General features: G+C 52.2%; 3 protein-coding genes across 4 annotated transcripts in view; 1 reads left to right on the plus strand and 2 right to left on the minus strand.

Moving 5' to 3' along the window:
• The window catches only part of KIF5A (kinesin family member 5A), a 32,104-nt gene extending 30,805 nt beyond the window's left edge, over positions 1–1,299 (minus strand). Inside the window, exon 1 of the mRNA XM_079937614.1 lies at positions 1,234–1,299. The gene's annotated coding sequence lies outside the window, so the exon portion shown is untranslated. The remainder of the gene's footprint in view (positions 1–1,233) is intronic.
• Positions 736–15,308, plus strand: DCTN2 (dynactin subunit 2). Its single transcript, XM_079937617.1, has 14 exons — positions 736–881; positions 1,780–1,848; positions 10,271–10,367; positions 10,522–10,583; positions 10,916–11,014; positions 11,636–11,796; positions 11,988–12,138; positions 12,498–12,563; positions 12,779–12,817; positions 12,927–13,004; positions 13,094–13,165; positions 13,400–13,502; positions 13,619–13,710; positions 14,791–15,308. The coding sequence occupies exons 1-14, from the start codon at positions 846–848 to the stop codon at positions 14,875–14,877; spliced, it is 1,212 nt and encodes a 403-aa protein (XP_079793743.1). The 5' UTR covers positions 736–845; the 3' UTR covers positions 14,878–15,308.
• An 847-nt stretch (positions 15,309–16,155) lies between these two features.
• On the minus strand, positions 16,156–22,790 carry MBD6 (methyl-CpG binding domain protein 6). 2 transcript variants are annotated; one of them, XM_079937615.1, is made up of 13 exons: positions 22,511–22,790; positions 21,407–21,470; positions 21,092–21,228; positions 20,696–20,798; positions 20,404–20,566; positions 19,119–20,174; positions 18,285–18,946; positions 17,852–18,005; positions 17,499–17,668; positions 16,955–17,368; positions 16,796–16,848; positions 16,509–16,572; positions 16,156–16,366 (listed from the first exon to the last, which is right to left on the minus strand). In XM_079937615.1, exons 3-13 carry the CDS (start codon positions 21,202–21,204, stop codon positions 16,292–16,294), a joined length of 3,027 nt encoding a protein of 1,008 aa, XP_079793741.1. In that variant the 5' UTR covers positions 21,205–21,228; positions 21,407–21,470; positions 22,511–22,790; the 3' UTR covers positions 16,156–16,291. The 2 variants fall into 2 exon arrangements, with proteins under 2 accessions (XP_079793741.1, XP_079793742.1); XM_079937616.1 differs by lacking the exon at positions 22,511–22,790 and adding an exon at positions 22,059–22,243.
• Between the last annotated feature and the right edge of the window lie 754 nt (positions 22,791–23,544).

Raw genomic sequence — 23,544 nt, forward strand, 5'->3', positions numbered from 1 at the left:
CTGAAAACCATTAGTGAAGGGATTAAGAGCACAGAAGGTATTCAGACAGACATGGTGCTACCAAGTGCCTATTCTATTTGAGATAGAATTGCCAGATTTGAAAAACAAAAACAGGAAGCCCAGTTAAATTTGAATTTCAGATGAAACACTAATAATTTGTGTGTGTTAGTATGTCCCATACCGTATGGGACGTACTTATACTGAAAAGACTATTAGTTGTTTATCCGAAATTCACATTTAACTAGGTGCTCTGTATTTTACCTGACAGCCCTAACCTGAGAAGTTTACTTAACTTTCTCATTCCTAACATGACTAAATCTTTACTAAATTTTACTTGTTGTTATTGTTGTTTCGAAGCCCTGGCTGTGCCATAGCATGCCTAGTTGTGTTATTTTTACCTAGTCATTTAATTTCTGGGAGTCCAAATTTATTCGAGAAACAGGAATTATAAAAGCTCTTTCACAGACTCGACGTAAAAACGAAAGAAAATAAGTCGTACGAGGTAACTCCCAAGGCGCGTTATTGTCCGTCACCCGCCCAAGCCGGATCATCCAAGACTACATATCCCACAATCCTAGGCGACGCTTCCCCGCCACTACGTCATTCCCAGGTCTTGTTCTCGCCAATCCCTGTCACTCCAGGGGTGTGGTAGCGGGTTGTTCTCGCGACTTTTGCTTCACCCTTCCCCTGTACTACTCCTGTCGCGAGACTTCCTACTCTCCGCCTCCTCCGCCGCTCCCTTTGCGGCCGCCTTATCCTGGACCCGGACCCAGCCTCTCCCCTACCCGAACACCGGCCCCGGCTCCACCGAGGCCCCGGTCCCCCAACCCCGCCTCGCCGCCGCCATGGCGGACCCTAAATACGCCGATCTTCCCGGCATTGTGAGTACACGGCCGGCCCTGGCTCCCCAAGACCGCGCCCCCGACCTCCTAAGGACCCCCAACAGACAGCAACCCGTGACCCTTCCCGCCTGAAACCCCTCCTCCGCCCCGAGGGCTCCCGCCGCTAGCTCCCCGACCGGCCGCTGCACCCTCCGGACTCCTTCTACCCGACTGGGCTGGGCCGTGGGACGGCCTACAAGGCCCCTTTCCGGCAGTCGCCGGTTTCTCGGCTCAGAAATCATCTCCAGGCACTTAGCACTGTGCTCGAGTGCTTCTGCCATCCGTGTCAACACCACCCGTGTCTCCCCAAATCTTCCCATGAGCCCCCCACCCCCTCCCGAGACACACATACCAGACCATTTGGTGATGGCCTTCACCCTGGCAAGAGTGACGAGGTTACCGTGACAGAACCCCTCTTGTGCCAGATGGAGAACTATGTCCTCTGGGGAACCTCCTTCCCAAACCACCCCCGCACAGGCCGGCATGTACCCTCCCTTTGTGCTGCCCTGCCTGCATTCTCGGGGTGGGGGTTGGGATAGGACCTTGGGTACTAAGGTCCTGAGTCACTCTCAGCCCTTGTGCCAGGGTAGTGTGTACAGGGCCTAATGATAGCTCCTCTCCTCCTGACATGAGTGCCGAGGACCCGCCCCCCTTCAGATTCAGGGTGACATCTTTGTCATCACTTAACATTCACCATTAACCATCAGATGTCCCCAGTGTTATCCCCACCCCTCTGAGACATGGGAACTGACAGGCAGGTCACGGGGCAGGTGAAAGAAGGGGCAGAATGGTGGCGTCACAGCCTGCTTTCTCTGTTAACTTGTTCAAATGGAGTGGGGTTAGGGGTGTTGGTGGATGCTGGGTAGTGAGGTTGGGTGGTCACTGCTTCTACCTGCAGGCCAGGAACGAGCCAGATGTTTATGAAACCAGCGACCTGCCTGAGGATGATCAAGCGGAGTTTGATGCGGTAAGACTGTGTGCTGCCTCAGGACTCCTCTGGACTCTGATCTCTCTCCCCCAGGCAGGCCCTTTCCCTTTTCTGGTGAGCCACCCACAGCAATAAGCGGGTATGCCAACCCAGCCTGGGTGGTATGTATGTCGCAGGGCTTGCAAATGAGCAATGCCAGGAAGGAGAGTCAGGTCAGTGGAATTACAGCTAAGAGGCCTGGTACTTGGGCCTTTTAAATACAATTGGAATATCTTAAAACAGGTTGGGGGCTAGTGACTTAGTTAGGGCTCTAGGTACTAGTCCATGGTAATGATTCATGAATCCTGAGGACTTACAAACTGCTTGAGGTTAAGACCTAGGCCTTCTATTTCATAAAATATATTGCTCAGTACATGTTTGTTATTATCCTAACAAGAGCTAGACTTTGAAGTATTGAGGAATACTCTTTTATGTGAATATACAGTATCCATTGGCCAAGGAGCAGGAAAATGAATTCGAGATTTTAGGAAGATAAGGAACCTGGTTAGAGCGAAACAGATTTGAGGAAGCACATAAATCTTTCATATCAGCAGAGGAGAGGCCCTGGTAGCACTTTCAGATTCAAGAAGAACTCAAGGGGAAGGAATTAGTTATGGACACATTTTAACCATAAGGGAAACCACTTAGCATTATTTATTGAATGTGTTCATTCTCTGTTGATTTTTGTGCAATGCAGAGGAAGAAATGTCCCTGCCCTCAAAAATCACCCAGACTAATGGGGGAGTTAGGATACGTGTAGGAAACATGAAAGAAAAAATTGAGTGAATGAAATCAACATAGTAAAAATTCTATATGTAAGTGCCAAGAGGAGCAAAGATCTGTTAACATGTCTTATAGGATGTGTTTTAGGTTCTGTAGTTTCCAAGGAGAGCTGGGCTAGGGTCACACTGATGGTGTGAGATCTCAATAAAGTTGTGACCAAGAGTCAGTGGGAACAGGCTCAGTATGTGTGTCTGTAAGTCCTGTGGTTATGTCTGTGGGGCTGGTTAGTTCTGGAGAATGCTGGTGGCTGGCTTATAATGTATGGCTTGGCGTACTCACTTATTCCTTATTTGATTTCCCCCATGTGGAAGTGGTTCCTACTTTGTGGGGAACACCTTCCCTGTCCCCTCTCAGAGTGGTGTGTTCCTTGTTGCTTCTGTACTTGCTGGCATGTCAGTCTGTCCCCCAAACTTGAGTATCTGGAGATAATGCAGATGTTGTCATTGCTCAGGACCTAGGTGTAGACCTGTCACTCTAAGAGGTATCTTATTAGGGAGCAGTCTCTGACCTCAAAGGGCAGGAGTATGTATACCGAGGACTCCATTCTACTACCATAGTTCAGAGACTGTTCAACTCTGGCCTAGGCCTCTGCCTAGAAAATATCAAGCCTTCATGGTGAGATAATGAGTGGAACTTTGTCCCTTTGTCGCTGGCTGTGATACAGACAGGTAATATAGCAGTCTCCTTTCCAAACGAAAAAATACATTGTAATTCTCCTTTTGAAGTTATGGGCTATCTCTTAATAAAAAGAACATGACCCTCATCCCAGGCATGGAAGAACTGAATGTGCATCCCTGATTGGCTGTTCCTCCCTGCTGAGCCTGAGCAGCCTATTTTAGTAGCATCTAGTGGGGTGGCTGATGGGGAGAGCACACCGTAAGTGTTCATTTCCTGCAGCATGTAGCCCAGAATGCCAGTATAGAAGTATATAGGAACTGGATGGTAAATACAAGAGGAGCTAAGTTGCCTCCATCACCTAAGGCTCAGCTAAATGACTCTCCATCACTAGGGAGGAGTAAATGGGGTGGGGAGACCTTCAGCTACTTCAAGAGCCCTGGCGGGAGTGGGAGAGGCCTGAGATGTTTCCTGATGTCAGCTAATGTCTCTGGCCCCTGCATGTCCCTGTGGGCCTTAGGAGGGCAGCTTTCAGGAAGTCAGCTGAGTAATGGTTCTGCCACTGCTCTTAATACTGACGTATATGTGCAACTTGAGGAGCAGTGGGTTGTACTTAGACAATCCAGAAACCTCATTTCTGTGAGGCCTGGATTCTCACTAGCAGCCTGTCCCCTTCTCACTTACCTTCCCAAGACCTAGTACAGGTGACAGTGCACATCACCACTATTGTGGCTGAACCATGAGATTTCAGTCACCTTCTTCACTCCTGGCGAGAGCATGTTCTGCCTTAGTTTCCAGATTATTTTCAACTTTAATTTTATTAGTTTTTGAAGTAAGTAATATATGCACATAGAACAAAAAGTGTCTCTTCCCACCGCTGCCTGCCACTGCGTAGTTCCACTCCCTGGAGACAGCCAGGACGACCGGCTTCGTATGGAACCTTTCAGGGCGGTCTCCAGATTTTTATTTAAAGAAATAGTCAAGGGGTATTGACCTTCACTGTCTTTTCACTTCCTTTCTCATTGCTCCACTGTGGAAGAAATTGGGCTGCTGAAGGAAATAATATCCTATAATAGCCCCTAAAGATTGTAATTGCTAGTTTAACTTAAACATTAAAGTTTGCGATTCCCATAGTGGGGAGGATGGGGGAGGAAAGTAGTAGAAGGTTTTATTTTTGGTAAACATAATCCTGATTTTCCTGCTATCCCTTCAAAACAATTTTAGCAGGAACTAAAATATTCTAAAGTGAATGGGCCAGAAAACGGCACAGTCTAGCTCTTAACTCCTCAATCTAGGAGGATCCCCTCTGCATTTCAGACACTCCTGGGTTGATTGGGGTGATGGGCTTTTTGGAAACTTTTCTTAAAATGTCTTGTCAGGAAAGCTAATTCCCAATTGGAATTTCTTCCCCCCTGGGCCCACAGCCTACCTTTGGGTCTGTGTGGCATTCTGCTCATGGCTTTTGAACTGCCGGAACAAGGGGAGTAAATTTAGAAAACTCACTAGAAATAGGATTTAGTCCCTCCCTTTATGCTGTAACTATCCCTGATGCACGTGAAAGGGAAAAAGTGACCTAGCCTTAGTTTGGTGGGTCTGTGGCAGAGGTTTGGTTCTCCAAAGGGTAGATAATGCTGAAAACTCCACCAGCCTGAGATGTGAAATAGTAGATTCTTTTCCTTGCAGTTTAGGATATCACAGAGTATGCTTGATTGTGTTCATTGACTATTGGCGCACTTGAACTTATCTGAGTTTTTCCTAATGCTTCCCCCATCCTCCCTCCTCACCACCTTGCCTGGACACTAGTTTGCACAAGTAAGACCATTCGATGCTTCTTCTCTGCATGTTTTTTCATTTGCCATCTCGCATGCAATGCTCTGTCACTGTGCTATTGTTGCAGCTAATTGTTTTAAATTCTAATGCATCTCTAGCTGGATCACTAAGGGGCCTGCTGGCCTCATGGTTAAAGATCCTTAATCAAGGTTTAGAAGCACAGCTATGATTCATGGATCATTGTCTCTTCCCCTTGTGAGGTGTGCAGAATACAACTGTCCAATGGAGGATGGGATAGAAGCATGGAGACTAAGACTGCTTCTGGACATAAGGCATTTAAGAGCTGGAGTTGGAAGGGGGTTGCCTTTCTCCTCCACAGACTGAAATGGAGTTAAGAGAAAGGGAGTGACTTTTAGCCATTCTGGACAAGGGTGGAGAACAAGGGGGACAGCAAAAGTCCTCACTTCTTGACTGTATGTGGATTATACCTGGTAAAAACCTCATTTTAATATTCCCCTATGCTAAGCCTTTAGAGAAAAGTAAATGGGATAGGAAAGGGGTGTTATATACATTTTTAAGGTACTAGCTTGGGTTCTTTGTGCTTTCGTGAGTCTTTCTGTTTCTGTACCCTTCCTTTAGAAATGGTTGGATGGTCAGCACTATGTTGGTCCATCCTGGACAGTTTTATTCTACAGCACTATCCATCTTCCTTGTCATCATGGTTCCGAAGTGCCCCTGGCTGCGGTGTTGGCACAGAGCCTAACAGGCTCAGAGAGCAGCAGTGACCTCTTCCCGTGTCTGATCTGGAACCTCAGGTCTTGCCCTCTGAGGCATAGCCACTTAGCCAAACAACCCTGGGGCGTCTGGGAGGTTATTAGTGAGAGGGACTGAGAGTCCTGTACCAGGTAAACTGGTACCTGGGATCAGGGCACTTAGAATTTTCTAATCAAGTTGGCTGGTGTAATAGGTTCCCATGGTGACTATTACTACTCCAGGTTACAGAAATTATCCCTAAAATCTCATTTCCCAACCCACGCATAGGTCAGACCTGGAGGTGGTATATACTATTTACAAACAAATATACCACTTTTCCTTTTTTTGATTTTCTTTCCTCCCCCATTCTGCTTGTTCCTGATGATTTGAACTTGAACTTATGGCCCATTGTCCTCTCTTTATCCTTGAGTTTTTCTCAAGCTGGTTTTAGCTTGGTGAGGCAAGTAAGAGAAAGGTATAGTGTGTGTGCCTCCCCTTGTGTGTTTGCATGTGTGCACCTGTGAGTGCTTACACCCACTCTGCAGAGACATCCCAGCCTAGACCACAGGACCTGGATCCACCTCTACCCTGAGCTGAAAGAGGAGTCTCGGCTGGGCTGGACTCTGGCATGAGACGGGAATGGCGAGGTTGAAGTTCAGATGTATCTAGCTGAAATCTCTGGGAGAGGATGCAGTTGTTTTTGTCCCATCATGTGTTTTCATATACATATAACCATCCTCGACTTCCCACACTTCTGTCTGCCCATCAGTAGAGATCCTGGAAAGGCTGTGCATACAGCTGGATTTCCTCTCCTGGCAGTTCTTTACCAGTCTTGCCTGGAAGTGGAGCCTTGTCTACGTGGCCTGAACTAAAATACAGCCTCTTTGAAATACTCTCACCTTTCCCCCTTGTGTACCCTCCAACCCCTGTGAACCTTGTGAACAGAGGGTTGAAGAAATATGTTCTGCACATGTCTGGTAGCCGTGAATCTTGGTGTCTTTTGGACTCTTTGTGCTAGCACATCATGGCAGAATTGCTGTGGATCCCTCAGAGCTGTAGGGTGAGTTCCCAACCACCCAAGATGGATGTAAATAATACACCAGACTACGCAAGGGACCAGGATTTGCCCTGCCTCTCCTCTGGCAACAGAGAATGAGGATGGGGCTTCAATTAGGTACTTCGGATTTCCTTAAACTCACCATCTGTACCTGACATATTTTGTTCTGCTTAACATAAAGTCATATCAAACCACCCACATGAGCACCCTCATTATGACTGATTCTGCCATCCAAATGCCTAATTCTTCAAAACTAGAGAAACCGAGAGATAAGAAGACTTGAGCCATGAACGCCCCCTTGAGAATCATGGACCTTCAATCAGCTACACGTTCTCAGAATGTCTTCACAGCCTCTGCTTCACATTCTGCCATTTCTACAGCTTCCCCGCCATCTCAGCCTTCTCTCCCCCCACTGTCCTCTTCCATGCCACCAGCTTGCAACATCTAACTACTAGTTCTCAGATGATCCTGAATTGCCGCTGTTAATGGCAAAGCTTCATGACATCCTCACCATCAGAGAGGAAAGGGTCCCAAGCTCTTCTTTCTCTTGGGGTATGTGGTGACCCCAGCTGAAATTTCTTGGCCCCAAAATTTTGCTAGGCTCCCCTGGGCCCTGTGGTGCAGTATGTTTGAAGACTATCATGTAGTGCATGTGACAATTTGCTAATAACAATTTTGTCTTTTTTTTCCCTCCCTCACCCCCATGTCCCCACTCCCTTTCCTTTTAACTCTTTTGATTTTCTCACCTCTGGGGAAACCACAAGGAGCTGGTAAGAAGCCTGACCTTTCATGTGCTTTTTAACGGGGTGTGCTATGATGGGCAGTTGTTTCTCTGTCCTTTTATCTCTACTAAATCTTTTGTCCCTCTATTCAGCCCCAGCCCCAGCTGACCTTTTCCCATCTCACGAATCACTGTAATGACATTACCTCCAGCCCATGCCCCCAGATCTCCGAGTCACTGGCGGAGTAGGTGCCACCGGAGGGCTAAAGTATGCTGTCGACCTGAGTCTCCGGGGCCACACCCTCGGAGAGGCTCCAAGAGGATGCCAGCGTCGGGCAGCCCTTCTGCCTCAGGATGTGCTCCTGCAGCAGGAATAGTGAGATGAAAGCACTGACCATCCCTCCTACCATCCCAGAACCTCTGAGACTCATGCTCTGTTTGTTGACCCTTTCTTATTCCACACCTTCCCTATTTAGGAAAGCAGGTTCTCATCTGCATAGTGCCTGGCTTACAATAAGGGCTTAACAAAATGGTAGCTGTGATTAATTTCTTTCCTTGGTCTGTAGACTCTGCCTCCCAAAGAGGTTTTTTTTCCTACTTCATTGGCCTTGATCGGGGCACTCACAGGAGGAGAGGCATATTCTTGAGGGGGAACTTGAGAGAGGGTGATGTTCTTTCCCGAACATGAGTCCTTCTCCTGGACATGAGTCCTTCTCAGACAAACACTTTTTAGAGGCCAGAGACCACACAATTATTTGGCCAGTGTGTGCTCTGGCCATAACATTTCAGAGAAAATTAAGGAGAGAATAATTTAGGACTCAGTTGTTTCTTCCCCTAGGCACTTGCATATGGGACATTGAACCCTTTTATTTTCCCTTAATCTTTAGCTCTTGCCCCTCTGACTAGTACTTCCCTGAAGAAGAGGTAAAGGTCGAAGTTGATATTTTCTCCTTACCCCCCTCCTCCCTATTTATAAAGCTGCCACTCACACTGGTTCCTTTTGTAATAGCAGAGCAGAGATGAAGGATGGAGCTTGTGTCTGCTGCTCTTTCTCCATGTCTCTCCATCATAACTGCTCCCCCACCAATCAACCCCTACTACACACACACAGACAGAGACTCTCAGTCGTGGATACATATTAGAATGACCTGGCCCACTACCCTGGCCCTACCCCAGAACAATTAAATCAGAATCTACAGAGGTGAACCCAGGCCTCTCCCCCGCCCCCCGCCCCTTTTCTAAGTGATTCTGTTGTGCAGCCAGGGTTGAGAATCATTGCTCTGGCTAAAGGAGGGAAGACTGTCTTTACTTTCTTCCTGTGGAAGGTGGAGATGTCCACCCCAACAGAAAAGGATTTCTGGTCTCCTTCCACTTCCTTCAGTAACGTAATGAGACCTGTCGGACTGCTGACAATTGAAGGAGAGACATGCAGTCTGGAGGGCATGGTCTTGGTGCAGTTATTAGAATCTGAACAGCTAATAGATACCTAGTAAGGAGGGAACCTTTCTGCATCAATTTTTAGGGTGAAATCTCTTTCACTTTCTTTACCACCTCCCCTCTTTATGGAAGAGCTTCAGTGCTTGAGAAACAGCAGAAGGGTCAGGGAGAAGAGGCAGGTACTGCAGCTTCTCTGAAAAGATCCGGGCTATCTCCATTTCAGGACTTAAACGTGGCCTTTGCCCATGGGTACTCTTGGCAAACAGATACAGCTTATGCTTGTTGCTTCTAAGATGTCCCTTAAAAACTAATACAGTGGGCTTCCCTGGTGGCGCAGTAGTTGAGAGTCCGCCTGCCGATGCAGGGGACACGGGTTTGTGCCCTGGTCCGGGAAGATCCCACATGCTGCGGAGCGGCTGGGCCCGTGAGCCATGGCCGCTGAGCCTGCGCATCCGGAGCCTGTGCTCCGCAACGGGAGAGGCCACAACAGTGAGAGGCCCGCGTACCGCAAATAATAATAATAATAATAATACAGCAAAGAACTTCCCTGGCACTCTAGTGGTTAAGACTCCACGCTTCCAACGCAGGGGACATGGGTTCGATCCCTGGTTGGGGGACTAAGATCCCATGTGCCGCGCGGCGCGGCCAAAAAATTAAAAAGCATTTGCCTCTTCTCTGTATCCCCTGAATTCCCTGACTTCACGGCAGCCTGGAAACAAGGCTTCTGGTCAGGCCTTCTGCCAACCTTCCCTTTGTATCTAAGAGCTGGTATCTTCCCTTCAGCAGCTATCAAAGTCCTGATATTCACTCTCAGAGTTAGTAGCTTGATTGTCTCCTCTTTCCCTCCAGCAAGGATGGGAAGTTAGCTTGAAAATAGACTTCCTCAGCAGCAAGGAAATTTACTTTTAGGAGGGGGAGGTTGAAAGAAGTCAAGTTGATTTCTTGCCCTGAATGCATGGTGTGTGCCAGATAACTGGGAGGGCCCAGTTGCATTGGGGAAGGGGAGGGGATAGGGAGGCTTATGTACAGAATGGGCGGGGAGGTTATGCTGCCTCTGTTCCCAGTTGAATCAGGGTGTTAATATTTATACAACTGAGACTCCAAATTTACCAGGAAGCTTTCATTTCCTAGGTTGAACCTGGGTCTGTAGCTTGGAATGGAGCCGCCCTTCTTTCCCCTTGGGAAAGTACAGCCCAGTCTCCCAGTGGCTTGGGGATTTTGTGGGGTCGGGGAAGTTCGAGGGTGGGAATGAGTCTGCCCCTGGTCTGAACTACCTGTTCCTGCAGGAGGAGCTGACGAGTACAAGTGTGGAGCACATCATTGTCAATCCCAATGCTGCCTATGACAAGTTCAAAGACAAGAGAGTGGGAACAAAGGGACTTGGTGAGACCCGGTTGGAAATTGGATGGGGAAGCCTGACCTCAGGCCTTACTGACTTTTGCTTTGGGCTGTCTTATGGAAGCCCTCACAGTCATCTGAGACCATGACTGCCATGTGTCTTGATCAGGCCCTCAATTCCGTCTTCTTTTCTTGGCAGATTTCTCAGATCGAATTGGAAAAACCAAAAGAACGGGATATGAATCTGGAGAATACGAGATGGTTTGTTGTGTGTGTGTTGATGGGAATGGTGCAGCAGTCCTACCCAGCGGGCATTTAGGAGAGAGATCAAGGGACATAGTTGGGATTCCAAGTTTCTCTGTGGCTGGGGGCCCTGAGGAGGCCAGCAGGATGCAGTTGAGGATGCTTTGTCCCCCTGCTCTTTGCTCTGGAGCGTCTCCAGGCCTCCAGCCATCTCCAGTCCTCCTGGACTAGGATGGCGTGGATTCTGAGTTGGGCATGATACACTTACAAACTAGGCCTGGGGTTTGGACCAATTCTTGAGGTTCCCTCTACTGGGAGGTGTAACATCACCATCTGTGCTTGCTCTCTAGCTTGGAGAGGGTCTGGGAGTGAAGGAGACACCCCAGCAAAAGTACCAGAGACTGCTGCATGAGGTCCAAGAGCTGACGACTGAAGTTGAGAAAATCAAGGTAACTATAAACTCTCTTCTCCCCTCTCTGCTATGACTTATGTAGCAGAGGAAGACCTCCCAGCAAGAGGAGAAAGCTTCCCTAAGCTCCTGGATAAGGGGCTGAGGTTTTCAGAGTTTAGAAATGCACATGAATTTATATTCGGTACTATAGGTGGGTAAGGACCATCCCAGTGAGTTTCAGCCACAGCTATTTTTTTTTAATATAAATTTATTTTTATTTATTTATTTTTGGCTGCGTTGGGTCTTCGTTGCTGCACACAGGCTTTCTCTAGTTACAGTGAGCAGGGGCTACTCTTCGTTGCGGTGTGTGGGCTTCTCATTGAGGTGGCTTCTCTTGTTGCGCAGCATGGGCTCTAGGTGCCCAGGCTTCAGTAGTTGTGGCTCGTGGGCTCTAGAGCACAGGCTCAGTAGTTGTGGCGCATGGGCTTAGTTGCTCCGCGGCATGTGGGATCTCCCTGGACCAGGGCTCGAACCTGGATCCCCTGCATTGGCAGGCGGATTCTTAACCACTGCACCACCAGGGAAGTCCTCAGCCGCAGCTATTTTTAAGGGTCTTGATCTATTTTTTTTCCTTGACTCACTCTTGCCACCCCTCACTGTCTGTTTGTTTTCATACCAGACGACAGTGAAGGAGTCAGCCACTGAGGAGAAGCTGACCCCCGTGGTGCTGGCCAAACAGCTGGCAGCCCTGAAGCAGCAGCTGGTTGCTTCCCATCTGGAGAAGCTGCTGGGACCAGATGCCGCAATCAACCTTACTGACCCCGATGGAGCTCTGGCTAAGTGGGTGCCAGACTTCGTTGGGAAATCATTGGTGACTGGGGTGTAGAGGGACTCAGCCAGGTACTGACAGGGATACGAAGGGGAGAAGTGGCCTAGCTGTTCCTTAATGCTGACTGTGAGGCAGAAACGAGAGTGACTGGGCTGACCCACATCCTTCAAGTCATGACATTGTTTCTGGTTTCCTGACCTAGGCGCCTACTGCTGCAGCTGGAAGCAACAAAGAACAGCAAAGGGACTGGTTCAGGGGGAAAGACCACTAGTGGGACACCCCCAGATAGCAGCCTTGTCACTTATGAACTACATTCTCGGCCTGAGCAGGACAAGTTCTCTCAAGCTGCCAAAGTATGTATGTATGTATGTGTGTATGTATGTATATATGTATGTATGTATGTAATTGTTGGTTGGGGGGCCAGGGAGATGTGGCTCTAGAGACTTGCCTCGCTCCCTCCAAGGGATCACATCTGGGGAGAGGGTGCTGGGAATGCTTGATTCCTCTTGATGTCTCATTCTCCGTGTTTGCCTCACCATCTACTTTCAGTGAAGACTTTGACTAGGGATGTGTTCCAGGGAAAGAAGTCCCTTGGCAGAGCGGTGGGGAGAGGGTAGGGGAGTGGTAAGCAGACAAGCAAAGAGCAGGATCTTACCTCCCACTGCAGCAGCAGGGAGGTGGATGGCAAATCTCCCCTCCTTCCTCCCCCTAGGTGGCAGAACTCGAGAAGCGCCTGGCGGAGCTGGAAGCAGCTGTACGCTGTGATCAGGATGCTCAGGTCAGGTGCTCTCCTATACTTAGTCTAACCCGCATATCCTGCGCCCTGAGCCCTGAGGTCCACAGCATTCCACAGAATCCTGGGAGGAGTCAGGAAAGGGCTCCAGTTACAGGATCAGCCAGGGGTTGCCCGCTAGAACCAGAAAGGATGGGAGAAGGTGGTAATCGCATGGAGAGATAAGAACCACTGACTTCTTTCCTGCTTTTCCCCATCAGAATCCCCTTTCTGCAGGTCTGCAGGGAGCCTGCCTTATGGTGAGTGTAAAAGGAACTGGAGTGTTTGGATTACAGAGGGGATATCGGGATTGGGTTTTCTAGTCTGATTCTTCCCCTTCATGAAGCTTGTCCTAAATCCCGCCCCCAGGAGACTGTAGAGCTGTTGCAAGCAAAGGTGAGCGCCCTGGACCTTGCAGTTCTGGACCAAGTGGAGGCTCGGCTACAGGTATTAAGTGGGGGGCAAATTGGATTACAGGTAGCTTGGGACTCTGGAAGCCCTAGATGCCCTATAAACCTTAAAACCTGTGCTTTCAGAGTGTCCTGGGAAAAGTGAATGAGATTGCCAAGCATAAAGCTTCTGTAGAGGATGCAGATGCACAAAGCAAGGTCAGGAATTACCTTTCCTCCATCTTCATACCCTTTCCTGCTCCCTTATGTACTCTTCTGGTGGTTAAGAGCAAAGCATGAGAGCACTGAATCCTCAGGTCCCTGTCTTCATATGCTCTTAATAGCTGAGAAAAGGCAGTGCTTCCCTCTTGCCCCACCAAGTTGACCTTTCCCACCCTAGTGAATGGTCAGTGTGTACTTCGCTGAAGGTTGGCCACTGTCTTGTCCATCCAGGTGCACCAGCTGTATGAAACCATACAGCGCTGGAGCCCCCTCGCCTCCACCCTTCCTGAGCTGGTGCAGAGACTTGTCACCATCAGGCAGCTGCATGAACAAGGTGGGAGGCCAGCTGCCAGGGGTGCTAAGAGGAATTAGAAAGTGGGCAGCTTTCGTTCCCTTCCCTCTGGTCTTGGATTCTAACACCACACATACCGTTCTGACCTTCTTTCATAGCCGTGCAGTTTGGTCAGCTTATGACACACTTGGATACGACACAGCAGATGATCGCTTGTTCCCTCAAGGACAGCGCCACCCTCTTGACCCAGGTGTGTGCCCCTTTACTGGTCAGCTACTTCCCTTCCCCAGCACACACAGGCTAGGTTCTCCAGCTTCATCTCCATAGGGTTCTGCCTTAGCCCATTTGGTGGCATGGTGGTATGGCAGGGGCTTGGTTTGAGTCTCCATACTGTTTCTCAATGGTTGTGGGACGTTTGACAACTTATTTAATCTATGAACCTCCATCTTACCATCTGGAAACTTACACCTACCTCAGAGTTTTATGGATTAGGTGAAATAATATGAGTGAATTGTTAAGAGTTCAGTAAACCTCAGTTTTTCCTATAAAACCTACCCCTTCACTCTGTAGTCACAGCTTAGTTTTACCCGCCCTGGGTCCTCAACCAGATGCTTCTGGGCACAGCACATCGGATAGAACATGGGCTTTGAAATCAGGAGCTGGGCTCCCACCTGATTCTGCCACTTCCTTCCTGATGCTGGGCAGTGAGCCTCGCCTCTTCCTTCATTCTCTTAGCAGTGCCCAGCACATAGCGAGTCCTCGGTTTCTGTTGGGGGCACTGTTCTCAGAGCTGGGAGAAGCACTAAAGTTGTCTTGTATCGTAGGACCATCAAGATAAATTAAAGTGCTTGGTATATGTTCTTCCTCCAGAGCAGTTTTCTAAAACTGGACCTGTGAAACCCTCATGTCAACAAAATCTTACTTGTTCCTCATTACATAAAACAGATAAAAGAGCTGTTCTGGTTAAAGTCAGGATGGGAATTCTTAAGAAGCCTGCCTGCTTGGCAGACCCTGTGCTAGGTCCACGGTATTCCAGGGCAGCCTGGAAACTGGTGCAATAACCTTCCCGCTCTGGGGCCCATCAACTTGTTTCCGTTTCTTTTTTCTTTTTTTTTAATTTGGCCACACCGTGTGGCTTGTGGGATCTTAGTTCCCCAACCAGGGATCAAACCGGGGCCCTGGCAGTGAAAGTGCTGAGTCCTAACCACTGGACCACCAGGGAATCCCCCTCCATATCTTTTTTGCCTTCTGTAAGAGAATTTCTTTAGGTCCTCATTCAGGTAAGCACCCGAACCTGACAAAGAGTAAAATAGCTCTGTCACTTTTCTAGGTGCAGACAACGATGCGTGATAACCTGTCCACAGTTGAGCGGAACTTTGCCAACATTGATGAACGGATGAAGAAACTGGGAAAGTGAGCACCTTTGGGAGATGGAGAACAGGGGTAATCCCTACCCCTTTGAACTCCGTTAACACCTTACACAGGGTTTCCCCTTAATCATAACTCTCACATCCCATCTGACACTGGGGGCAAGGGGTTCTTCTTGCATGTGGGGCTTACACCCCTCCTCTGAAGAGCAGTGGAACCTGGGGGATATTAGATGGTGGTCTCCCCTCAGGCCACGGGGATGAGGACGTGGGCCCAGCCACATGCCAGCTCCTGTCCAATACTGCTTTGCCTGGTGTGGGGAAGGATTGGATCCTGTCCTCCAGCACAGCTTCTGTGACTGATTGTAATACTGTACAACTGTTTCTGACCATTAAATGCTGTTGTACTCTGTGTGGCCTCTGCTGTTTCCTGGGGAAGAGGCAGCACTAGAGAGAGAGACATTCACAGTGTAATAGACAGTCTAAGCCACTCTCTACTACAAGAGAAGGATTTAAATTGTAACCTGTTCTTACAAAAGAACTAAGGAAAAAATGAGGACAGAGTCAGAGCCAGAGTTTCAAAATATTCTCATCTGTTAAATTAAGAGTGTCTCCCATAGAAAAGCAGTGGAGGCCCCAAAGGGCAAGTACAAAACAGAATTAAAACTCCCAAAGGTCTTGTCTTTACAAAAGAAAAGGCAGGAGGCAGCCCCTGGACAGCTGGTCATGCTGGCCGCTCCGGTTGGACCACGTTGCATAATCCTCAGTCGCATCATCACAACGTCTCTGAGCGTTTTGATGGGGGGAGAAGGGGCAGTGTAGTGTGTATGGGAGGAGAGACCCAGACGGCTCTCTTTGCCCCCTTACCCCCTTTTTATATCCCAGAGGAAAGTAGAGGGAAGCTGGCTACACCTTGAAATGAGGCTATGTGTTTCAAACCTGGGGACAGGGGTAAGAAGGGATCTGTGCTTTGAGCAACCTGAGCCAGAGGCAGAGGGGTGTTGTAGGGGTGAGGGGAGGGTGCATGATGCTTATTGCTTTGTACCTTTCACTGGGAAGGAGGGCAGCAGCCAACAGTAGCTCACAGGTTTGTAAACTGAGCCTGCTGGCTTCAAGAAGGGAGGCAATGAAGTCGAATTAAATATAAAAGAGTCATTTGTGCAAAAATAACTTAAACAAATAAAAGACCTGGGGAAAGGGGTGTTCCCCTTAGCCTGGTGGGGAGAGGGCCATATACCCCCCCCCAGGCCTTTTCAGTGACATGGCTTTGGGGGGGAGGGGGTGACCTCCCTACCCCCTGCAATGGCTCAGGATGGGATTGTGGGGAAGGGGTTGCATTTGTGCTCTGAGTGGGGAGTAGTGCCCCCACCCACTGTCCACAGGTGCACGTGGCTGGCAGGGGCTCCCAAGGCTCAGCACTCAGCTCTCCCCAGTCAGGGTCAGATCCAGCTCCAGGTATGGCTGCTATGGGGCCAGTTTCCTCCTCTTGTTTTTGGCAGGACGGCCAGGGCGGGCCCGGGGAGGCAGAGGGACAGCCGCCTATACAAGAGGGGAAGTTGAAAGAAGTGATCAAACAGCTAGGTATCAGGAAGTCCTTTATTTTCTCCCCACTCCCACTGACCTCCTCCTGCCTCACCCCGTACACGCACTCGCACCCACCCACACAGGGACGCACACTTACGCGGGTTGTGGGGCTGGGGTCCAAGGTAACGTCTTGGCGGGAGCTGTTGCTGTTCCGGGTAGGGCTGCAATAAGGGGCACAGATGATCAGGAACACCTCCCCAAGCACCAGGTGAATTTCAGAGTTTGGGTGGGAAACTTTCTACGTTTGGATAGTAAAGGCGTAACATCCTTATTCATATTCAAGCAAGTATCTGCCTTTTTGAAAGCCAAGTCACTCTTGAGCTATTTCTATAAACCCAAGAAGATGTGGGGAAAGGCCGGTATTGTGGTGGGCCCAACACTCACTTGTATTTTCTCCTCCGGCCACGACGAGACTTTCTGACTACCCCTGGGGGCACCTGAGAAAAGACAGACTGTGTGTGTAGGAAAAGTTAGGAGAAGGCGCCTTGGCCTCAACCTTTCCTCAGAGTCTTTGTGCCCAGGCCACCATCACTCTGCATTCACCTTAAGGTCCTCAGAATGGGGCCCAGAAGGGGATGGATCCTTGGGCTCAGCACCCCCTTCAGCCAGCTCCCCATTATGCTGCCAGTGGTGGGTCCTTCTTGGGGACCGTTCCATTTGTCCATTGAAGCCACCACGTGCCCCCCACTTGAGGGCCAGTCGGCCAGGCTCCCGCCGGCTGCCAGGCTTTCGGCCCCGGCCTGGCCTGGCCTCACCATTAATGCCCCTAAGTCCCCCTCCTCCCCTCCGGCCCCGTTTCCCTGACCCCCTCCCAGTGAGCAGCTCAGGGACTGGGGGGTCGGGAGAACCGTGGGGTGGGGCTAAGGCACTGAGGGGAGGCCGGGCAGGCTCCGGTTCAAGGGCTGAGGTGGGGCTCTCAGGGGGCAGACAGGGGGCTTCTGGCTGCTCTGGAGGGATCTGCAGACAAAACAAAATCTCAGTCAGTCTCAAATGCAGTCCCTCTGCTACTGTTAACTCAAAATGTCTATACTTCCAGTTTGGGAAAAACTTCTCTCCCTAACAAACACACCCACACCCATACCCTCACCTGGAGACTCTGTAGCAGGCAGGCTAGGGGACTAGAAGCCTCTGAGAGGGGTGGAGGAGCTCCCCCCACAGGGAGGAGCTGCAGCCCCAACTGGCCAGAGAGAAGAGGGCCAGGAGGCTGCAGCAGACTGGGGAGGGTTCCAGGGCTGCTGGTCAGCGAAGACAGGTCACCTGTTGAGGAATTGTAAAGTCAAGGGTCTCCCTAGGCCAACCAGCTAGGCTGAGCAGACCCTATTATTCTTTTAGCCTTTACCCGGTGGTCAGAGACTTTCTTCCCTAATTCATCCAGCCTCTACTCTCAATTTTTCTGCTTCCTTTCTTCTCTCCCACACCAGAGTCTTCCCTCAGACTCACCCAGCAGGCTGGCACTCAGCAGAGGGCTAAGGAGTTGGGGGGGTCTCCCTGAGTTGGAGGGGGCCTTGCCCAGAGAGGAGGCCCCCGGGTCAGTAGTTGCCGTGGTGACACTGGAGGTAGGTGGTCCAGGTTGGGGGGCACTCAGGACACAGGGCTAAGGAGAAAGAATAGTTATTACATTTACATGTGTAAAGTATTCAGTAAGTTTAGAGTACTTTCATATGTACAATCCCACTGAAGCCTCACATGAAGTAGGCCATGTTTATTAAATACAGACCCAGCTGTTGCAGCCATCCTACCCCCAGCCAAGAATTAAGCCCTCCCCAAAGACCCTGAGGAAGAGCTCAGACATGAAACTGAAAGCCTTTGATTCCCGGCTCCTATCTCTGATTCTACCTCTGGTTCTGTCCCACCCACTCATCCTCATCCTCACCTGGGGGGGCGCCCCTGACGGGGGATCCAGGCTGGCAGCCAGCAGCGCAGAATTTAAAGCTATGAGGGTGGGGGGTGCTGAAAGTGGGGGGAACAGCAAGGGGGGCAGGTCTCCCAAACCTGAAAATGTCTCCCCACTCGGACCCCCGGCTCCCTCTGCAGATCCCTCTCCATCCCCAGCTGTGGGGCCCAGGGCCAACAGGGGCAGGAAGGAGGCAAGGAGGTTGCTAGGGGGTGCGGAAGGGGGTGGAAGAAGGTCTGAGGGGGGTGGTGGAAGCAGGGAAGCCACCAAAAGCGAAGGCCCTTCGGGCTCGCCTGGGGCTAGGGGAGGGCCAGGTCCCCCTGGTGGGGGTAGCAGGGGCTCCGGGGGAGGTTGTCCCCCTCCCCCAGCCAGCACGCCAAATAAACTGTGGCTGAGCAATGGAGAAGGCGGAGGTTGCCCCAGACCCAGAGGGAGAGGCAAGGTCCCTAGCATCCCCGGGAAGCCGGCTCCACTCAGTGCCAGGCCCTGCTCGGGGCTGGGGAACGGGAAAGCCTCCCCACCAGCCAGGGGAGGCAGAGGGCAGGCTGGGCCCGATCCCATCCCGAGCGCTTCGGATGGGCTTTGAAGCACAGGGCTAGGGACTAGGGAGGCTTTGGAGGCAGCTGGTGGGGCAGGGGCACCTGCAAAGAAAAAGAGAGGTTCAGCTCAAGGGAGGTCCTTCCTCCCAGCGTCCGAAGAATCCAACCTCCCTGCCCCCAACCCAGAAAACCACCACAGAGCTCTCAATTCCCCGTAAATGCCTTGGCTGTCTCTCCACCCGAAGGGAGGAAGGGCTCCATCACACTCACATACCTGGCACACTGCTGAGGCTGCCACTGGTGGTCCCAGGCAGGGAGGGCGGGATGGGGTGCCTGGGCTGGGGAGGGCTCCCTGAGGAGAGGGTTGGGGGAGGAGGAAGGTGTGCGTCTGACCCCAAAAGGTTAAAGCTTCCATCAGAGTGGGGAGGGCCAGGGGTGGGGAGTCCCAGCAGGGACAGCACAGAAGGGAGAATCGGTTGGGAGGGCTCAGGGAGAGGAAAAGGCTGTGGGGCGGGAGCGGGGGCCCGAGGGCGGCTCCGTCTAGGGGCTTGAGGACCTCCCCCTTCTAGCAATCGCAGTACAGTTGGGGGGCGGCGGGGACGACGCTGAGAGGGGCGGGGTGATGATGAGGAGTGGGAAGCTGAGGGCGCCTGGGCACGGGGCCTTCGGCCCTGTAAAGTGCTGGGAGGGGGGAGAGGGGGGTGCTGTGCCTTGGCCGCTGCAGAGAGTAGGCTGCTAGCAAGGAAGGGGGGTGCCCCGGGCCCCTCCACCGTGGGGGCCCCTCCTAGGGGCCCCAGGACCAGGGGCAGGTGCATAGTGGCTGAAGACACTGGTGGCTGAGTGGCAGGACCAGGGGGGCCAGGGGGACCAGGGAGATTATTGCTTGGGGGCAGGGGAGGGGGTGTTAAGGCATCACTACAGTGGAAGAGAGGAGGGTCAGAAGGTGGTGAGGAGGAGGCATGGGGAGCTGGAGGAGAGCCCAAGTCAGGGGGCACCAGGCTGGATCGGAGAGCAGCTCCCCAGCTATATGAGGGGGCATTGAGGCTGATAGCAGGTGGAGGAGGTGGAGCTGGAGAGGGGGCATTGCCCCTTGGCAGGAAACAAGGGCTGCTGCTGCCTCCAGAGGGGACTGGGTCGGGAAGCCTTGGCTGTGGGAAGAGCCCCCCAGGGCCCGCTAGAGGGGGGAAAGCCTGTGGAACTGAAGGTGGTTCTGGGGGAAGGGAGCCAGGAGCCCCATTAAGCGGAGTTGTAGGAGGAACTCGACAGGGAGGGCGGGCAGAGGGAGGCCCTGGGGACACAGTGTGGAACATTTGGGGGCTCGCTCCCTCTCCTGCAATAAATGAGAAACAAAGGATCAACTTGTGGCTCCCCTTCCAAGAACTTTCTTTTGTCTTCTCCATCCCTTCTCCCATAAATTCCCAGCTTCCCTGTACCCTCCTCTCACCAAGCAGCTCCCCACTCCACCCTTCTCCTTGCTTCCCTCTCACAAAGCTCTTCCCACCATCCCTCTTCCAGGCCCTTAAGTTTTCCTCAGTCTCTGTAAAGTGGAAAAGATTCACCAGGAGAAGAGTGTGAGCAGGTGGTCTCCATGCTGCGGTACAGAGTTGCCATGGCAACGGCTTTCCGCCGGTGGTTGCACAGCTTGGTCATGTCCTCCTCTGATGCTGGCCCCACCCCAGCCCCACCCGGGGTCACCGGGGCCAAAGGGTCAAAGTTGAAAACCTGCAAGGTGGAAGCATGGACAGGGACCCTGAGGGAACAGAATCTGTGAGAAGAGCTACCACAGTCAGCGATTTGCATTAACTCTCTCGGCTCATCCCTATACTCTCTGGCTCCCCTCACCACTCTGACCTTGGGGACATTGAGTGGACACTCCAGACCGCACTTGCAGGTCCCATCGCTGAGGAGGTAGCTCCGGGTTTGCTCCAAGGAAGACAGCTCTGTGCCACTTGGGCTGGGAGAGGACAAGGTCAGAGAGTATGGGATTAGTTGACACTGAATTGGGAGAGACTCTTAAAGAACAGTTCATTAGTCAAAGACCTTCCTAGGAAGGGCAGAGTAAGGAAGAGACAGAGAGAAGAAATGCAAAGGGCCAGAGACAAAGAGAGCAAAAAGGCTGAGGAAGGAGGAGGAACAGAGAAGAGGAACAGGGCACCAGCAATCTGGGCTTTGAGAGGAGGGTTGGGAGAAAACTCAGGCAATTGAAGGGCCTGGGGATAGAAACTGGGGAATTTTGGGGAGTCATACCTGATATAGAGCACAGCACCCTCTCGAACACAGCGCTGCCAGCCGATGGGGACAGATGTGGCCACAGGGCCCCCAGCTCTGTCTGCTCCACTGCTCTCATTGCCCCCATTCATTGTGTGTAATCAGCTCCCACGTGCCTGATAACACAGACATCCATGTGGCATTAGGAGGATTAAACTGGGCTGGGTACCTGAGGGAGCACTTAAGAAAAGCAAAGGTGTGGGGAGACTCAAGAGGACTCGGAGGCAAGGGGAAACCCTCGGAGAGCTGGGAGAGTGAATGAGGGGGAACCCTCTGCCATCCCACCATGGCTACCTGAACATCTCTGCAAACATTGTGGGGTCCAGTCTAAAGCCGGGGCCGCCGGCTTAGCCCACACCTGCAACACAGGAGAGAGGAGGGACCGTCAGGAATCTGCCCAAGCTAGGAAAGTACCACAGCCCAGGAAACTCTCAAGGGAAAGATCCTTAATAATATGAGGTAAGTACCCATAAAGATCTCAGGGATCTGCTGGCTGAGTCCACAACCATCCTTTCCATGTCCAGTCCCTAGGGACCAGAGGGTCAAAGCCTCAGCTTCCAGGGACCAAGGAATCACAGCCCAATCCCTAGGCATATAAAGGGTAAGGCCCCTTTGTCCCACCAAGGAGAGAAACCTTCAGCCAAGAGTGTGGGCTAATTCCTATAATACCAGGCCACTAGGAAGTTTCCCAGAGAGTCTGGCCCCTGCTGTTCCCTCCCCCTCAGGAAGATCATATAAAAAGTAGATTGCCCCACAGGTCACCAGGCAATTGCCCAACTGCCCGCTGGGGTGGTACCAGCATAACTCCCCCCATGCCTGGCTCCACTAGACAATCACTGATCTAGTTCATTTGGGTCTTCTCCCACGATTCTCAGAAACTCCCAATTTTCCCCCAAGCCTAAGGCAAGGGGATTCAGCACCTCCTGTCCCACTGGCTTCAAATTACCTCCAAGAAGAATTCTCCTCTGATGTACATGGGGACGCCCCCCAAACCTGCAAGTATCCTCTCCAACCTTACCATCGCTCCCACCCCACACTGGCGGCTTCTAAACTTTCCCTCTCATAACAAGGCGCCTGTCACCCAGCCTGCTTCCCTCGGCTTGGGGAGGAGGGGAAGGCGCACGAAGTAGGAAGGAACTTGGGGAGAGGGCGGGCGGAGGGTGGGCGAAGCACTGAGGGGAAGGAGGTGAAGAAGGCAAAAGTCAAGCAGTGAGAGGGAAAAACGGTGGGGGCAGGTGAGGGCGGGGGAATGGGGATGGGGCCAGGGAAAGGGGCCGAGAGGACGCGGAGGGGGCAGAGGGTAGGGACGGGAGGGGAGGGGAGAGGAGGGGAGGGGAGGGGAGGGGAAGGGAGGGGGAGGGGGAGGGGCGGGGTGGGGGGGCCGGGCCCTGCACTCACCGCGGCCCATGGTTCGGCCGGCCCCGCCCTGCGCAGTCGCGGCCCAGAGGGTGAGTGGGAGGGAGTGGGAGGAGGGTCGGTGGAGCCCGAGCCTCCGGTACGGCCCCGGCCGGTCCTAGCAGGAAGCGCCGCTGCCGCCGCCGCGGATCACCGAGCGGCCTCCCACGCATGCGCCATGGGGGCCAGGGGCAGCCCTGGGGATTCCGTTCCCAGAAGGCACCGCGCAGGCTGCTACCGCCGCCGCCGTCGCTGCCGCCGCCACCGCCGCAGCCGCCGCTGCCGCCGCCGCTGCCCGGACGGGAGAGGGGCGGGGCCGGGCCCCCGCCCAGCGGACAAGGACGAGCCAACTGGAGGGGCCGCAGTGCGCATGCGGGAGCGCGCCTACCCCTCCCCCACAACCCCCCATTAATCCCCAAGAGAACAAACACCCCACGCGGGCCCCACCCCCCCGCGCCCCCCCCCCGGCCTCAGCGGAAGGATCCGAGCCTCTTCCCAGGCCACTGGTGGCCAATCCCAGCCTTCCCCCGGGAGGGGCCCCTTCCGAAGCCACAATCTGTTGGGGTAGCCAGGAATGCCAGGTCCGGGAGGAACCGGCCCCAAAAGATGAAAGTCGCGACTTGCCCTGCCCCGCCCCCAAAGGCTTCCCGGGTAGTGTGCTGGGACTTGACCCGCCTCCCCAGGTCAACAAGTCACAACACGACCCCGGCCTGTCAAGTCACATGACCTCTGCCTGTCACTGACAACCTGGTCATGTCTTCGGGCCAGGAGAGACCATCTGCTCCAACCCACCCCCACCCCCATTTACAGAAGGAGAAATGGAGCTCTGGAGCAATGGTGCAGGCCTGGCCAAAGACCTGTCACCGTCACACCACCGCCTGAAGCTGCCACCCAGCCACAACCAGCCTTGTTGACAGTTTCTACTTAGGACAAACTCCGGCTGCCCCCATGAGGGTATGACAGGATATGTAACAGGCCACCATATGGCCTCTGTTTTCTACCTAATGGCACTAGAAAAATACTTTGCATTTTCCACG

The sequence above is a fragment of the Stenella coeruleoalba genome (genome assembly GCF_951394435.1).
Source record: "Stenella coeruleoalba genome assembly, chromosome: 11".
In the NCBI taxonomy this organism is placed as follows: domain Eukaryota; kingdom Metazoa; phylum Chordata; class Mammalia; order Artiodactyla; family Delphinidae; genus Stenella; species Stenella coeruleoalba.

Excerpts from the sequence above, each read along its gene's own strand:
- MBD6 (XM_079937615.1), bottom strand. The coding sequence starts at position 21,204 with ATGAATGGGGGCAATGAGAGCAGTGGAGCAGACAGAGCTGGGGGCCCT. Across the intron at positions 20,567-20,695 it reads GTCCACTCAATGTCCCCAAG|GTTTTCAACTTTGACCCTTT; the intron begins GTCAGAGTGGTG and ends TCCACCTTGCAG. Across the intron at positions 16,367-16,508 it reads ACCCCAGCCCCACAACCCGC|GCGGCTGTCCCTCTGCCTCC; the intron begins GTAAGTGTGCGT and ends CCTCTTGTATAG.
- DCTN2 (XM_079937617.1), top strand. The coding sequence starts at position 846 with ATGGCGGACCCTAAATACGCCGATCTTCCCGGCATT. Across the intron at positions 1,849-10,270 it reads ATCAAGCGGAGTTTGATGCG|GAGGAGCTGACGAGTACAAG; the intron begins GTAAGACTGTGT and ends CTGTTCCTGCAG. Across the intron at positions 11,797-11,987 it reads CCCGATGGAGCTCTGGCTAA|GCGCCTACTGCTGCAGCTGG; the intron begins GTGGGTGCCAGA and ends TTCCTGACCTAG.